The sequence below is a fragment of the Coturnix japonica genome, chromosome 10 (genome assembly GCF_054131305.1).
Source record: "Coturnix japonica strain WE chromosome 10, WE-NBRP24, whole genome shotgun sequence".
Taxonomy (NCBI): domain Eukaryota; kingdom Metazoa; phylum Chordata; class Aves; order Galliformes; family Phasianidae; genus Coturnix; species Coturnix japonica.
In genome coordinates this window covers 20,395,121-20,411,414 of record NC_140672.1, presented here as the reverse complement: position 1 = coordinate 20,411,414, position 16,294 = coordinate 20,395,121, and the positions used below count along the sequence as shown (strand labels likewise).

Below are 16,294 nucleotides of genomic sequence, written 5' to 3'. Positions count from 1 at the left end.
GGACACTTTTATCGAATGTGCAGTCCACAGAAGAAGACTACATATCCCAGAGAACATCACAGTCAGGGATGAGTCATGGGACCAGGACGCTATATAATCTTGTTCCCAGGCTGGAGTTCTCTCTCTCTCTCAGACTTCTTGGAGAGTGGGAAGCATACTAGCCGTGTCGCCTAGAGTTCACAGTAGGCCTCTCGGTTTTTGGGGACTCTCTGTTTTGTTCAATTTATTAGCCTCAATTATATTTTAATATTATATTGTGTTATCTTGTATTCCTATATCATATTTAGTAAAATAAGTTTTCCTCCTTAGATTGCTGCTGTTTTTATCCCATTCCCCTTTTTTCCTTTCCTTTCCGGGCCAGGGGTGCCCTATGGGGTGGCTCCCCTCTGTCACGGGCATAGGTAAATCTAGGTAACCCGTGACAATCACCATCTTGGTCAACATCTTTATATTAGCCACCTTTACACCACCTTTATACACCACCTTTACATTTGGCAAGCCAGGCAGTGTAGCCTGTGGATACAGGTAAAGAGATGTCTTTCTTGTGGAATATGTTTAGCTGGTTCAAGAGGGAGAAGGCCATTCCTTTAGGAAAGATCCTTCCTGGGCAAATCCCAGGATTCATGGGATCCCCATATTTCCAACTTGCGACTATTATTGAACAATGGGGTCCCTTACAACAGGTGGACAACATGTCTCCATTTCGTTTAACTGAATATTTTCAAGGATTACATATGGATATACTTACTACCAGAGAAAGACAAATGGCTGCGTCTATAGTAGCTTGGTCCTTACTAACTGTTTTAAATCAGGCTGAAATGAGATAAAATGATATTGAGCATGAAAATCAATTATTAAAGGCTCAAATTGAAAAGCTAGAAAGTGAGCTCAGTTTATTAACAGGGAAAAATCCATCATTTTTTTCACCAAATCCTCAAATTAGATATATTACAATGAATGAAGAACAAGATTGTGAAACAACAGATCAGGACAAAGTCACCAAAGCTGATCTGGAGGAACCACCTTAAGTGGACTTATTAGAAGTCCGTCTTGTGGTGACTCAAAAGACAGAAAAGATCCGGGACCAGTCAACAGGCGTGCCACCAGATCAGTGGCCCCCTGTCGAGACTTACCTACATGTAACAGCCTGCCCCTACACATCCACTGAACTCATGGATTTGGTTCAGTGATTTAGACAAAGGCCGTGAGAAAGTGTTCCGGCCTGGCTGTTGCGTCTATGGGATTCAGGGGCAGAAAGTGTATTAGTTAGTGGACCCAAAGTATCTAAACTAGCAACTATATCTATCCATCCTTTGTGTGCCTCCAGTGGCGCAAGTGGTTAAGGACACCGCTTTGCAACACTGGAGGCCCTGGGTTCGAATCCCCCTGTGGCGCAAGTGGTAGAAGTGTCGCTCTGCAGCACAGAGGCTCGAATCCGGGGGGTTGGACTCGATGATCTCTAAGGTCCCTTCCAACCCACACGAGACTATGAAACTATGATGATCCTGCCATTAGGCAAATGTTATATATGCAGGGACCCAGTTCCCTGATGAAAATTATTCAATCATAGACTGGTTGATGGCTGCATGCCGCATGGCATGATCAAATAAATCTGACGTACTGGTTAACATGGGCATGTGGTCTTCCATGGAGGACCTTCAAAATTATATACGGGAATTGGGCATGCGAAAAGCCATTTCTGAACATACATTCGATAGCCCTGATATGGTAAAATTTTCTGTAGAGATGAGGGACCTAATACTGCAACAAGCTCCCTCACATATGTATGGAACATTAGTTTCCATATTAAATCCATTGGTGGCTTCAGAAGCAGCAGTTCAACAAGCTGCTCAATTAGTAGCGGATCTGGGGGAGACAAAGCGTTTAAGAGCTAAGCGCAATATTAGGGTAATAGAAGATGCAGAGATCTTTCCAATAACTTGAACTAGGAAACCAGCCCTGCGAACCCCTCAGTCGGGACCTATAAGAGTGTCCTGAAAACAAATGTTTGGTGATCTTCTTTAGGCAGGCATTCAATTTACAAAAGTTGATGGCCAGCCTAACCATGTCCTCCTTCAGTTGTGGAAGCAGCTGAAGGATGAACAAAAATTTCAAAACCATCCTAAAAGACCAAGGATAAGAATCATAGAACGATGTCCAACAGTAACTTGGAACTTAGAAGATTTCATTGTTCCTAGTAGAAAAAAGAAACCGCCTCAAGTATCTCGAGCTACAATACCTGAGACTTCAGAGGTAAAAGATTTGAACCTAGCCCAATTCATGGCATGATGAGGGACGTCAGTCCCCCTAGGGCCTCCAGACGGGACCGGAGGCCCTATGTAGAATTAAAAATATATTGGTCCTGGAAAAATATACAAAAGGTTATGGCCCTAGTGGATACTGGGGCTGAAACATCTATAATTTATGGAGACCCAACAAAATTCAAAGGCAATAGAGTGATAATTGGAAGTTTTGGGGGACAGACCATTCCAGTCACCCAAACCTGGGTAAAAATGGGGGTTGAGTGCCTCCCACCACGGGAGTATAAGGTATCCATTGCCCCAGTTCCAGAGTATATATTGGGGACTGACATCTTGTGGGGCTTGGCTCTCCACACAATGGTGGGGGAGTTTCGGCTCCAACAGAGATGCATTAGTATCCGAGCAATACAAACAATATTGAGAGGCCGTGCCAAACATGAGCCTATTTCTCTGCCGAAGCCATGCCGGATTACTAATGTAAAACAATATAGACTCCTGGGTGGGCAGGACGAAATAACAAAAACAGTGCAGGAGTTAGAGAGAGAGGGTATTATAAGACCAGCACATAGCCCATACAACTCCCCAGTATGGCCAGTGCAAAAACTGGATGGAACATGTAGATAACAGTAGATTATAGAGAATTGAATAAGCTCATGCCGCCCATTCATGCGGCCGTACCCAATATTGCCTCCCTTATGGACACACTAAGCAGATAAATTAAAACATACCACTGTGTCCTGGATTTAGCAAATGCATTCCTCTGCATTCCAACCAAGGAAGAATCACAAGACCAGTTTGCTTTTACATGGGAGGGCAGGCAGAGGACTTTCCAGGTCCTACCACAAGGGTACGTGCATTCTCCCACCTATCATCATAATTTAGTGGCGCTTGACCTGGCTAATTGGGAAAAGCCAGATAATGTCAATTTATATAATTATATTGATGACCTCCTGTTAACATCTGACTCATTAGAGGCGGTAGGACAAGCAGCAGATTTGTTGACAACTTATCTGCAGAAAAGAGGGTGGGCTATAAACCCACAGAAGGTGCAAGGTCCAGGGTTATCTGTGAAATTCCTGGGAGTTATTTGGTAGGGGAAAACCAAAGTACTACCCAGTGCAGTAGTTGATTAGGTTCAGGCATTTCCGTCCCTACAACATCTAAGCAGCTGCAAGAATTCTTAGGTATATTGGGGTATTGGCGCTCCTTTATACCTCATTTGGCGCAGCTATTGAGGCCATTGTACAAACTCACTAAAAAGGGTCAGTCATGGGATTGGGGGAAGGTAGAACAGGATGCTTTTCAACAGACAAAAATGGCAGTTAAACAAGCTCAGGCATTGGGTATATTTTATCCTACCCTCCCAGCCGAATTAGATGTTCATGTTACTCAGAATGGTTTTGGCTGGGGCCTGTGGCAATGCCAGAGTGCTGTTCAAACCCCCATTGGATTCTGGTCTCAGGTTTGGCATGGAGCAGAGCAAAGGTATAGCATGATTGAGAAACAGTTATTGGCTGCCTATTTGGCGTTGAAAGCAGTAGAGCCAATAACGCAGACAGCAAAAGTCATAGTAAAAACTACATTACCAATCCAGGGGTGGGTAAGGAATTTGACCCACCTTCCTAAGACAGGGGTGGCCCAAGCACAAACGGTAGCACGATGGGTCGCCTATCTGTGCCAGAGAAGTGGTCTGTCTTCATCTCCACTTAAAGAAGAACTACAGAAAATCCTAGGCCCAGTGACATATCACAGTGATGCACCAAAAGAACCGATGGTTGCTCCACCAGAGAAGAGTCCCGTACAGGAAGGAAGATATTCTATTCCTGATGATGCCTGGTTTACGGATGGATCAAGCAAAGGCAACCGGAGTAAGTGGCGAGTGATAGCATACCAACCCTCTACTGAGACAATCTGGTTTGACGAGGGGGGTGGTCAGAGCAACCAATGGGCAGAATTGTGAGCTGTGTGGATGGTTATAACTAAAGAACCTGGTGACGGTGTCCTGAACATCTGTACAGATAGTTGGGCTGTGTATCGGAGGCTCACTCTTTGGATTACGCAGTGGGCTACTCAAGAATGGACTATCCACACCCAACTGATTTGGGGTAAAGACATGTGGTTAAATATATGGAATGCAGATAAACGCAGGACAGTACGTGTCTACCATGTCTGCGGTCATCAACCCCTACAGTCAACAGGAAATGATGAAGCTGACACACTGGCCCGAATCCGATGGATTGAGAACTCACAATCCGAAAATATTACCCATTGGTTACATCAGAAACTACATGCTGGACAAAAGATAATGTGGGCAGCCACTAAAGCATGGGGGCTGCCTGTACAACTATCTGATATAGTCCAAGCATGTCAGGATTGCAACGCTTGCTCACAGATGAGACCAAGACCGTTGCCCGAAACAACATCCCACATTGCTAGAGGATACAGTCCTCTTCAAAGATGGCAGGTTGATTACATTGGGCCCCTTCCTCGATCTGAGGAAGCGAGATATACCCTGACCTGCATTGACACAGTAAGTGGACTGCTGCAAGCCTATCCAGTGCCAAAAGCAAATCAGGTGTATACCATCTAGGCACTTACTAAATTGATATCTACCTATGGGACACCTCAAGTTACTGAGAGTGACCAAGGGACTCACTTTACTGGTGCAATGATACAGCGCTGGGCAGAAGAAAACAACATTGAATGGCGATTCCACCTACCATATAATCCAACAGGGGCAGGCCTTACTGAACGTTACAATGGTATCCTCAAGACTGCCCTGAAGACAGACTCCCAGTCCCTTCAGGGGTGGACAAAATGACTATATGAAACCCTGCAGGACATGAATGAAAGACCTCAAGATGGCAGACCCAGTGCCCTAAAAATGCTGCAGACTATATGGGCCTCCCATCTTAGGATCCAAATTACGGGTACTGATAATCAGGTAAAACTGCAGGTTGGTAATGAAAATAATCTTCTGCTCCCTGCCCCTGAGAATCTAGAACCAGGAATCCATAAGATAAATTGGTCCTGGAAGGTGCAGGTAGGACCCAAGTGGTGTGGCCTACTTGCCTCTTGGGGGAGATTATTGGAGGTGGGAGGTTCAGTCACCCCCTCGGTGATAGGTACATGGCCTACTGACATCTTGGTCAATACTCCGATCTTCATTGCTAAAGAGACACCTATCATGTCCTTATGGCAAATTAAGACTCCTCCTCTGGTGCCAGATATAGTTATACAGCCACAGATATCTGGCCAGAGGGTATGGCATCAGCATCCGGGGCATAATTGGGTACAAGCAGAAGTATTGACCCAAGATAAGAATACGGCCTGTATCTTGCCTTGCAGGGCGGACCTTCCCCTCCTAGTACCCTTGAAACATTTGTATTACTCCCCCTAAGACTCTAAGCCTCTATTTATCACCATCTTGGTCAACAACTTTATATTATCCACCTTTACACCACCTTATACACCACCTATACATGGGGTCTATGGGGTTATGGGGTTCTATGGGGTCAATGGGCTCAATGGGGTTCCAAAGTCAATGTCCCTCTGTAGGGCAACAGAGCTGCTGCTGGTCCTGGGCTTCGGATGTGGGTCTATGGGGTTATGGGGTCTATGGGGATATGGTATCTATGGGGGTCTATAGAGGCTATGGGGGTTATGGGGTCAATGGAGGTTATGGGGTCAATGGGGGCTTTTGGGTTATGGGGTCTATGGGGCTATGGGGTCTACGGGGTCTATTCAGGCTGTGCTTTGCTCTGATTCTCCACCAACACTTGTGCTTGTATCTGAGCAGCAGGCAGCCGCTAACGTTGTGTGCTGGCTTTAGGCTGGGCAGGCATAGGAAGCACTGCCTGCAGCATCACCAGCTGAGCCAAGGTACTAATGGGCTGGACTAGAAGCACTGAGGATTTGAGGGCCTGACGCATAGAGAAAGGCCAAAAATGAGACCATAAGTCCCTGAGTATTTAAGGCACAAAGGAAGGCTTAGAGGTGTGATGGATAGTACTCCTGGAGGCACAGATGTCCTAGAGGCATAGAAGGAGGCCTAAAGGCCTAGAGGTTGCCAAGGAGGCTTAGAGGCCTTCAGGTAAAACAGAGTGGAGGGAGGCCGAAAGCCTGGCCAAGAGGCCTTGCAGCTTTAGTAGTCCTGAGGCCAAACTGAGGCATGGAGGCCAAGAAAGAGGGAGTCTGGAAGAACAGAGGCCAAGAAGACCTAGGAATTGTCCTTGAACCTAGTGGTCTTGGACATCTACCGCCCAAGAAGCCTGAAGGCCTTGAAGCTGGACTGGAGGTCTTGAGACGGTCTTTGCTTCCCCTCCAGCCAGTTGGGAAGAGCTCTTCCATTGTGGAGAGGGCTGTGGGTTGAGTTCAGCATCTCCTGATGTGTCACAAAGATCCAGGGCTTTCAAGAGGTCATTTATTGAAGTGCTTCAGATGGTGAATGTTCCTAGACAGAGCGCTTGTCTCCTCCAAGCTCTGAAGCCCAAGGTTTGTTCTGCAGGTCCTGATGATGGTCCAGGCATCAAACAGCCTAGAGCTGTGGATTACATAGTGAAGGGAGAGCTGGAGGAGGGCTTTGAGCAGCACTGCGCAGGAATGCAAGCATCTGGTAAGAGAAGAGGTGTGTGTGCTGAGAGCATGGGCTGTACGGCTCATCGCTGTGTGCTGACAGGGAATGAAAGCAGAGTCTCCTTCTCTGGAGATATTTAAGACCCGCCTGGACGCCTACCTGTGTGACATGGTGTAGGGAGCTTGCTTTGGCAGGGGGGTTGGACTCGATGATCTCTAGAGCTCCCTTCCAACCTCTACAATTCTGTGATTCTGTGATTCAGCCTGGATTACCTTTGCATTCCAGTAGGTGTCCCTTCCATCCCCGTGGCTGCCCCTTGCTTTCCAGAAGATTGCCCTTTCTTTCCCATGACAGCCACCCATAATTCCCTGAATGCCTCAGTACCCATCAGTGTTTCCCATCTGCAGCGTTTGAGGCACGGACTCAGATGTGAACGATCCAAATCGTTTATTACAAGTTCTCACATCCCTTATATACCTTCACAAGTTGTTATTTTCTAACTTTCCCATCCGCCCTTACAACTTTCCCAAACACCTTACATGTCAGCAAAGCATTCTACAAAACACTTTTCAACTGTCCGTGCAGGCACATATCCAATCAGAGCTGTGAGACTCTTCTTCTCCTTGCAGAGGTGTCCTTGGTTCTCATGCTGTTTATCTTGCTCCACAGCTGCTGCTCTGAACAGCTTTTCTTGCATCCCCACACCCATCCAAGAACCTGTAGCCACCCCACAGCCCCCACAGAGCCCCAGAACCCTTCCAGGACTTCCTTAGACCCTGTACACCTTCCCCATAGCTGGCCCAAAACTTCACAGAACTACGTTGTCTCAAACAGCGCCCCATGTGCCCCACTGGGTTTCCACTGAACCCCCCTATTTCCTCCCTTAGACTTCCCTTACCCATTCCAGGCCCCCTGTAGTCTCACAGACCCCCACAGTCCCTGACAGAACCACCATTTCCATCCCAGGACCCCCAGTACTGGAAAAGGTGTACAGCACGGACGTGGGGGAAAGTGCTGTGGGGGGCATTGTGGACATAGGTACACAGGAATGCTGCATCTGAAGCATGGACTCAGATTGGAACGATCCAAACTTTTTATTACAAGTTCTCACATCACTTCTATACCTTCACAAGGATTCTTTTTCTGAGATCCCTGGAGAGCACAGATGGCAGCTTCTTGACCAAGCCATGGAGGAACCATGGAAGAGAGATGCTCTGATGTGCCGTGGGTCGGGTTCTCTGTGTGATTGCCATCCAACTGGGAAGCATCACCAACTCAACATGAGTGATCAAGTTTCAACTTTATTGTGACTCTCACACAGCTTATACAGTGCTCCTAATACGTGTGTCATTTGTCATTGTTGAGTAGCTTATAGTTGCCAGGTGGAACAGCCATATGAAGCTAGAGGGAATAACCATATGAAGCTAGGCAGAATAGCCATATAAAGCAGTTATCAAGCAAGACCACTGTGTGGGCTACTGCGGTTAGGACACTCACCAGCTTCCTTAGACCAGCGGATACAAACTCCAGTTTTAGTTGTTTGCAGCTTGCTTCAAGGGCATTGTGTCCTTTGCTTAACCCCTAACACTTTCCCATGGTTATGCAGTCTGTACTGTGATACAGGCTATGCTCATACACATCTTCATGGCTGCCCTGTTATTGCAGCCATTGTGCAACACTGCTGGATCTCATACTCACCAGCAAGGAAAGGCTGGTGGGGAATGTGAAGGTCAAGGGGGCACCGGGCCACGTGTGAAACACAAATGGATATCCCACTTGGTTGTTTGTTTTTTTGTTTTGTTTTGTTTTGTTTTTTGGTTTGTTTTTTTTTTGAGCTGAAAGTCTGCGTGATGTTCATTAATACCTATAAAAGTGAAACAAAGACAGAAATCAATGAATACACGTTAACCCTTCTCAACATGTGAAATTCTCATGAGTCCTACTCCATATTAAGTTGTAAATAAGTCCTGATTCCCAGACCCTTGGCAGGGAGATCCTGTCCTTCATGTTTGCTCAGGATCCTTCCTGGGAAGTCAATGAAGGTCTGTATGATGTCAATCAAAGACACAGGGAGAGAAGATCCAACGGTCTGCATGGGGTGCAAGGACACTGTGAGGTTCTTGTCCCATGTGTGCCCCGACTCTCATTGCAGAATGTAGGATGTGAGAAGGACCCTGTCTGAACAAGTAGTCAATCCCAATGAAACTCTGAACTTGATATCTTTTAGTTCCAGTGCCCTCTTTGCACACACTCTCATAGTTTGTTGTCCTTTCTGCTCTGCAATGCCCAGAAGTGCAGCCAGTGCTCCACGTGAGGCTGCAGCAGTGCAGAGCAGAGAGGGACGATCCTTACTTTCACCCAGCTGGCAATACCTTGCTTGATGCAGCACAGGGGACCGCTGGCCTTCCTGGCTGCCTGGGGACCCTGCTGACTCACATTCAATTTGATGTTGACCAGGGCCCCCAATCCTATTCAGTCAGATGGCTCTCCAGTGTCCCTTATCCAGTCTGTGTGTATGTCCGGGGTTGCCCCAACCCAGGTGCACAGTTAGGTACTTGTTATGCGTTATGCACTTGGTGCTTAGTACCAACTGGTACCCAGTTCTCTGACTTGTCAGCATCTCTCTGCAAGTCTTCTCCAGCCTCAGTGGAGGCAATATCACCTGCTCATCTGGTATAATCAGCAAACATCTTCTACTCCTGCACGCAAGTCATCTGCAAATGCATGTAGAGCAGATCTCTGGTGATGTTGCAGCGGGTGAGAAGATCTTACGGTCCACTCTCCTATCTCACTGAGGAGCTACCTGTGCAATTCCTCCATGAGCTCTACCATTCACCCTGGCATTCACAAATGGGATGTCACACACCCCCAGAAGGAACAAAAGGAGCTTAGGGTTCTCATTTGATGATGCTGTATATAGATATAGATTCGATTGGAGTGCCCAGAGGTGTCTCTGATAAATTTAAGGTGAGAAATCCAATTGCTGCAGGGTTTGAGTCACTGTTCTGGTGGGTGACAATTAACAGCAATGTAGATTGGATTAACTACATCTCTTACAAACAACAAAAGAGATAATCTGGTCTACAGGCAATATGGGAACATACTAAACTACTTCATCAAGTATTGATAGATCAGACTTTATTTGGATTCACCTAACTGTGGGAAAAACTTACTGGTTGGCTACCGCATTTTGCATGGCTAAAGCAACTCTTTATTGCTTTGCACTATTGTAATCATCATGCTTGTTTTAATGTATGTTGAAATGAGGTGTGTATTACAGCAGTGTAAAACCTATGGGAATAGCTATGAAGAATACAAAAAGCACAAGCTAAGACAGAAAGTGGAGAGCGGAAGTTATTTGAAATCTTCCCTTTCCCAGATTGAAGTAATCTAGCAAAAGGATTTGCTAGGTCCAAGAAAAGGGAAGATTGAGTTCAAACAAGGGGACAATCTAAGGCTTAACTATTGCAGAGGGGCTTAACTATTGCAGAGGGGCTTGGGTAAGCAGGATGTCAGGCCAGATAAGAAAAGAATATTTTGAAACTATATTGTCAGTGTTATGGGGAACACTGGGCAAGGGACCAGCTGAAAACTCTTGCAGGCTGAAGTCACCACACAGTTTGATGAACAGCCGTGTGCTTCCTGCTGGACTGTGGGTTTCTGAGAACATCCGACCCTGACAGCTCCAGAAATGTCTCACAAGAAGGTTGACAGACAGAGTCACTGCATGACCTTTATTATGTTATGGTTCACAGAGAGCCTGTTTCACTATATACAGTGTGTCCGAAGTACACAGCAAAGGTACAAGCTGAATAGGAATTGAGTTGAGTAATGACTTTGTAATGAAAAGCATTACAGGATTATTTTTTAAATCATAAGAATAAATTACACATATAAAATGGAACAAAACAAACAATAAAAGAGATCTAGATTCAGTAAAAAGGATGCAGTACATGTAATGAATTCCAAAAGATGGGCAGTCCAATATTTATTAAACACATTTGGTCATCACTTTCCTCACTGCATCCTTGACTTCCTGGTTCCTCATGCTGTAGATGACGGGGTTCACTGCTGGAGGAACCACCGAGTACGGAAGTGCCAACATCAGGTCCATGGATGGGGAGGAGACGGAGGAGGGCTTCAGGAGGGCATAAAAGCCAGTGCTGAGAAAGAGGGAGACCACAGCCAGGTGAGGGAGGCACGTGGAGAAGGCTTTGTGCCGTCCTTGCTCAGAGGGCATCCTCAGCACGGCCATGAAGATCTGCACATAGGACACAACAATGAAAACAAAGCACGCAAAGACTAAACTGAAACTAAAACTGAGAAACACAACTTCCCTGAGGTAGGAGGCTGAACAGGAGAGCTTGATAATCTGGGGAATTTCACAGAAAAACTGGTTCACAACATTCCCTTTGCAGAGAGGCAATGAAAAAGTACTGGCAGTGTGCAGCAGGGAATGGAGAACACCAGTGCCCCAGGCAGCTGCTGCCATGGTGGCACAAGCTCTGCTGTCCATCAAGGTCCTGTAGTGCAAGGGCTTGCAGATGGCAACATAGCGGTCATAGGACATGATGGTGAGAAGGGAATACTCTGCTGAGATAAAGAAGACAAAGAAAAAGAGCTGTGCAACACATCCTGCGTAGGAGATGGCCCTGGTGTCCCAGAGGGCACTCGCCATGGCTTTGGGGAGAGTGGTGGAGATGCAGCCCAGGTCGAGGAGGGCCAGGTTGAGGAGGAAGAAGTACATGGGGGAGCGCAGGCGGCGGTCGCAGGCTACGGCTGTGCTGATGAGGCCATTGCCCAGGAGGGCAGCCATGTAGATGCCCAGGAAGAGCCAGAAGTGCAGAAGTTGCAGCTGCCTCATGTCTGCCAATGCCAGGAGGAAGAACTCGCTGTTGGAGCTGCTGTTGGGCATCTGTTGTCCGTGGGCTTGGAGTCCTGTTCAGAGTGCAGAAGATAATGACAAGTCCAGACCATTCTCAGACACACTCCTGTTCACAAAACAAGCAATTAATTGACAAAACTTCTCAGAACTCTGACAGCCACTTTACGATTTCTGCATCCAATCCTTTTTTGCCTTAGAGAAGGAAATTGAAACCCCCTTCCTTGGCTCTTCTCATTTGACGTAGGAAAATGTTCACTTAATTCCAGAACTTGTATTTATTTTCATGAGTTTAACCATCCCTTAAGTAGTAGGAGATTGGGAAGCTCTTACTTTCTTCTCATTTCCTAATCATATCCCAGCCTCTTGGATATTTTCCTCTTTACTGCAGCTGCTCTTTGGGACCCCAGCCCCAGCATCTGTGCAATTCAAATCATCTAAGACAAATCAGCCTGTTTGCAGGACAAGTGAACTATTAATGCCTGCACAAAACAACTATAACGTAAGCTGACTATATACTTCTAGGTACATGAGGCTGAAAGCATAACCTGTGGGACTGTTTACAAAACAGCTAACTGATTGGAGAAATATTGAGGAGTCTCCGAGCTGTGTTCAGAGTTGACAGCCCCTTTTATACTTCTGCCTCAAATCTTCCCTCAGAATAGGAAATGGAAAATCTCTGCCTTGGCTATCCTCTTGCAAAGTTCCCTCAGAAACATTCTGCTGTGCAGTGGAGCTGTGATCCCCCTGCCCCAGTCAGCAGCTGTGGCAGCACAAGCCCTGCCGGGGGGCTCTTTCCCCCCACACGTATCCCCACAGCACCCTGGGCTGGCTTAGTGCTGGGCCTGGCAGGTGGCGAAGTCCCATACCAGGACACAGCCCCTGGAACACAGCAGGGACAGCCCTGGGCACCCGCCTGCAGCCACGTTTGCACAGCTTGCAGCCGTGCTGGGACACGCAACCCTCAGGGCTGTGCTTTCATAGTGCAGCATGGGAAACCTCAGCTAAAGCAGAAATCTTTTTCCACAGGAAAAGAGCATGCAGTGCCTGCAGCCTGATCTGCTATGGGATGTCTCAGTTTTAGTTAACCCTATAGGAACAGCAGCTGAATGGTCTGCAGTGAGACTTACCATGTCAAGGCATGAGAGCAATGCTCCTGTTGCGAGCGTACAGTCTGCTCACACTGTACCCATCCTCTCTTCCCTTTCTCACTGCTCCTTCTGTTAGCTGCAGGCTGTGCTGTGCACAAGAGCTGCTCCTGGGCACAGCTGTCTCTCTGCAGCGCTGCCCACTTGTATGAGCTCCCTGTGTCCCATGAGCCCGGCCCAGCTCATCAGCAGAGGATGTCATTGTTATCCTTCCCACTTGCCTCCCCTGAGATGTCCCTGGGTCCTCATGGTCAACAGCTCCTGAAAGACAACGTCATCATGACCAGATTTCAATTCCAGATATGTGTTGAGACCTCCCAGGGAGTGTTTGCTGAAGCAAAAAGTGCAAGGGAATCATAGAATCATAGAATCACTAAGGTTGTAAAAGACCTGTAAGATCACCCAGTCCAACTGTTCACCTGTTACCTATAGCTTCCACTAAACCATGTCCCTCAACACAAAATCCAATCCTTTCTTGAGCACCCCCAGGGTCGGTGACTCCACCACCTCCCTGGGCAGTCCATTCCAGTGCCTGACCACCCATTCTGAGAAGTAATATTTCCTACTGTCCAGCCAGAATCTCCCCTGCTGCAGCTTGAAATCATTCCCTCTAATCCTATCGCTAATGACACGAGAGGTCGTCCCCCAGCTCACTACAACCTCCCTTCAAGAAGTTACAGAGAGCAATAACGTCTCCCCTGAGCCTCCTCTTCTCCAGACTGAACATTCCCAGCCCCTTCAGCCTCTCCTCATATTACCCCTCACCAGCTTTGTTGCCCTCCTTTGAACATGTTCAAGGGCCTCAGTGTCTTTCTTGCAGTGAGGGGCTCAAAACTGAACACAGAACTCGAGGTGTAGCCTCACCAGTGCTGAGTACAGGGGAACAATCACCTCTGCTCCTGCTGGCAACCCTGTTTCTGATGCAAGGCAGGATGCCGTTGACCTTCTTGGCCACCTGGGCACACTGTCGGCTCATGTTCAGCCGAGCATCAATCAATACCCCCAGGTCCGTTTCCTCTACACAGTCTTCCAACCACTTCACCCCAAGACTGAGTAGCGTCACCCGGAGTTGTTGCAGCTGAAAAGCAGGACGCGGCATTTGGTCTCAGTTAACCTCATTGAAGTGGCTTCAGCCCAGCTCTCCAGCCTATCCAGACCCCTCAGTAGAGCCTTGCTAACTCCAGGCAGATCCACACTCCCAGCCAATTTGGTGTAGTCTGCAAACTTACAAAGGATGCACTCAATGTCCTCATCCAGGTCATCAATAAAGATATTGTAGAGGACAGGCCCCAGCACAGACCCCTGGGGAATACCAGGTAGGCACACAGGTAGGCGTCCAAGCGGGTCTTGAATATCTCCAGAGAAGGAGACTTCCCAACCCCTTGGGCAGCCTGTTCCAGTGCTCTGTCACTGTCACTGGGAAGAAGTTCTTGCACACATTCATGCAGAACTTCCTACGCTCCACTTTCTGTTTTTTCCCCTTGTCTTGTCTCCACACACTACTGAAAAGAACCTGGTCTCTCTACTTTGAACCCACACCTCAGGTATGAGCACTGACATGAGAGCAACCTCCTGCACCTTTCCTCTGCCAGCAGAGCAGAGCAGAGCAGAGACACAGTCCTCGTGTATCATGTAGTGTTATTCTGCTTGCCAACAGAAGAGGCCAGTCTTTATCTTCCATCTGTGGCATACTCCGGAGTTCAAGGCATTGCAAAACTGTGGCACATCTACGTTCTTGTAATGATGACAATTTGGTATGCTCTGGGCTTGCATTTCAATTGCATCTAAATAAATCTAGGGTCATACAAGTTGATGGGAAGCTGGCAAGTGTTGTCTCATTGTAAGGAAGAGCAAGAAAGATGAAAGGGGCAATTATGGACCTGTCAGTCTCACTCCAGTGCCTGGTAAAATTATGGAGAAAATGATGGTGGCAGTCATGGAAAAACAGCTGAAGGACAATTCTGTCATTGGTCACAGCCAACACAATATTCCCAGGGGAATGTCCTACTTAATTTCAGGTCCTTTTATGACACCTATATCCATTTAGCTGAACAAGGGAAGCCAGCTGATGTTATCATTGAGGATTTCATTAGAGCTTTTGATACTGTTTCTCACAGCGCCCTTCTGGACAGAATGTCCTGCATCTGGCTGGACAGAAACAGAACGTGGTGGGTGAGCTGTTGGCCAGTAGGTCAAGCCCAAAGGATTACAGTCAATGGGTTTCATCGTGCTGATAGATGGTCACTGTCAGGGCTCCCTAGGGCTCCATTTTAGGGCCAGTTCTCTTTCATGTTTGTGTGGATGACTTGCATGCAGGACTAGAAGACGTTTTCAGCAAGTTTGCTTATGATACCAGATGAGCAGGTGCTGCTGCCTCCACTGTGGCTGGAGAGGACTGGCAGAGAGATGTGGACAAGTCAGAGAACTGGGTACCTGTTGGCACTAAGCACCAAGTGCATAAAGCTTAACAAGAACAAGTGCCTGATTGTGCACCTGGGTAGAGGCAACCCTGGACATAAACACAGACTGCATATGGGACACCGGTGAGCCATCTGACTGAATAGGATTGGGGGTCCTGGTCAACATCAAGTTGAACGTGAGTCAGCAGGGTGCCCAGGCAGCCAGGAAGTCCAGTGGTCCCCTGTAGCGCACCAAGCAAGGTATTGCCAGCTGGGTGAGGGAAAGGATCATCCCTCTCTGCTCTGCACTGCTGCAGCCTCACGTGGAGCACTGGCTGCACTTCTGGGCACCTCAGAACATGAAGGACATCTGACTATGGCAGTGTGTGGGAAGGAGGTCACAGGGACTGAGAGATCTCAAGTTCAGAGTTTCATTGGGATTGACTGCTTGTTCAGACAGGGTCCATCTTACATTCCACATCCTGTGATGACACTCAGGTCACACATGGAACATGAACCTTACAGTGTCCTTGCACCCCATGCAGAGCTTGGGATCTTCTGTCCCCATGTCTTTCATTTGACATCATACAGACCTCCATCCACTGCCCAGGAAGGGTCCTGAGCCAACATGAAGGACAGGATCTCCCTGCCAAGGGTCTGTAAATCAGGACTTAGCCTGCCTGCTTCGTAAGGCTAAGGAGGGGTTTTTCAAAATCAGAGCCACCATGCCAGTGCCTTTGCCAGCCTGTAGTCATAGCTTCCAATTATCTTCTCTAACAAGTCCCTTGGGAAGCTTAGTTTGTAAAGGCCCTCAGTGGGCCATTAATACTCCAAGAAACGTCACTGTTACCTCTGACTCTGTCTTGTTGAGCACAGAATCACAGAATCACAGAATCACAGAATTGTAGGGGTTGGAAGGGACCTCTAGAGATCATCGAGAATAATAATCATATAATAAGAATAAATTACACAGATAAAATGGCACAGAACAAACAATAAAAGACAGCATGATTCAGTAAAGGGCTGCA

General features: G+C 47.3%; 1 protein-coding gene across 1 annotated transcript; it reads right to left on the bottom strand.

Annotated features, from left to right (window-relative positions):
• Positions 1-10,828: 10,828 nt before the first annotated feature.
• LOC146759483 (olfactory receptor 14J1-like) lies at positions 10,829-11,752 on the bottom strand. Its single transcript, XM_085510402.1, has one exon. The coding sequence runs from the start codon at positions 11,750-11,752 to the stop codon at positions 10,829-10,831; it is 924 nt and encodes a 307-aa protein (XP_085366528.1).
• Between the last annotated feature and the right edge of the window lie 4,542 nt (positions 11,753-16,294).

Excerpts from the sequence above, each read along its gene's own strand:
- LOC146759483 (XM_085510402.1), bottom strand. The coding sequence starts at position 11,752 with ATGCCCAACAGCAGCTCCAACAGCGAGTTCTTCCTCCTGGCATTGGCA.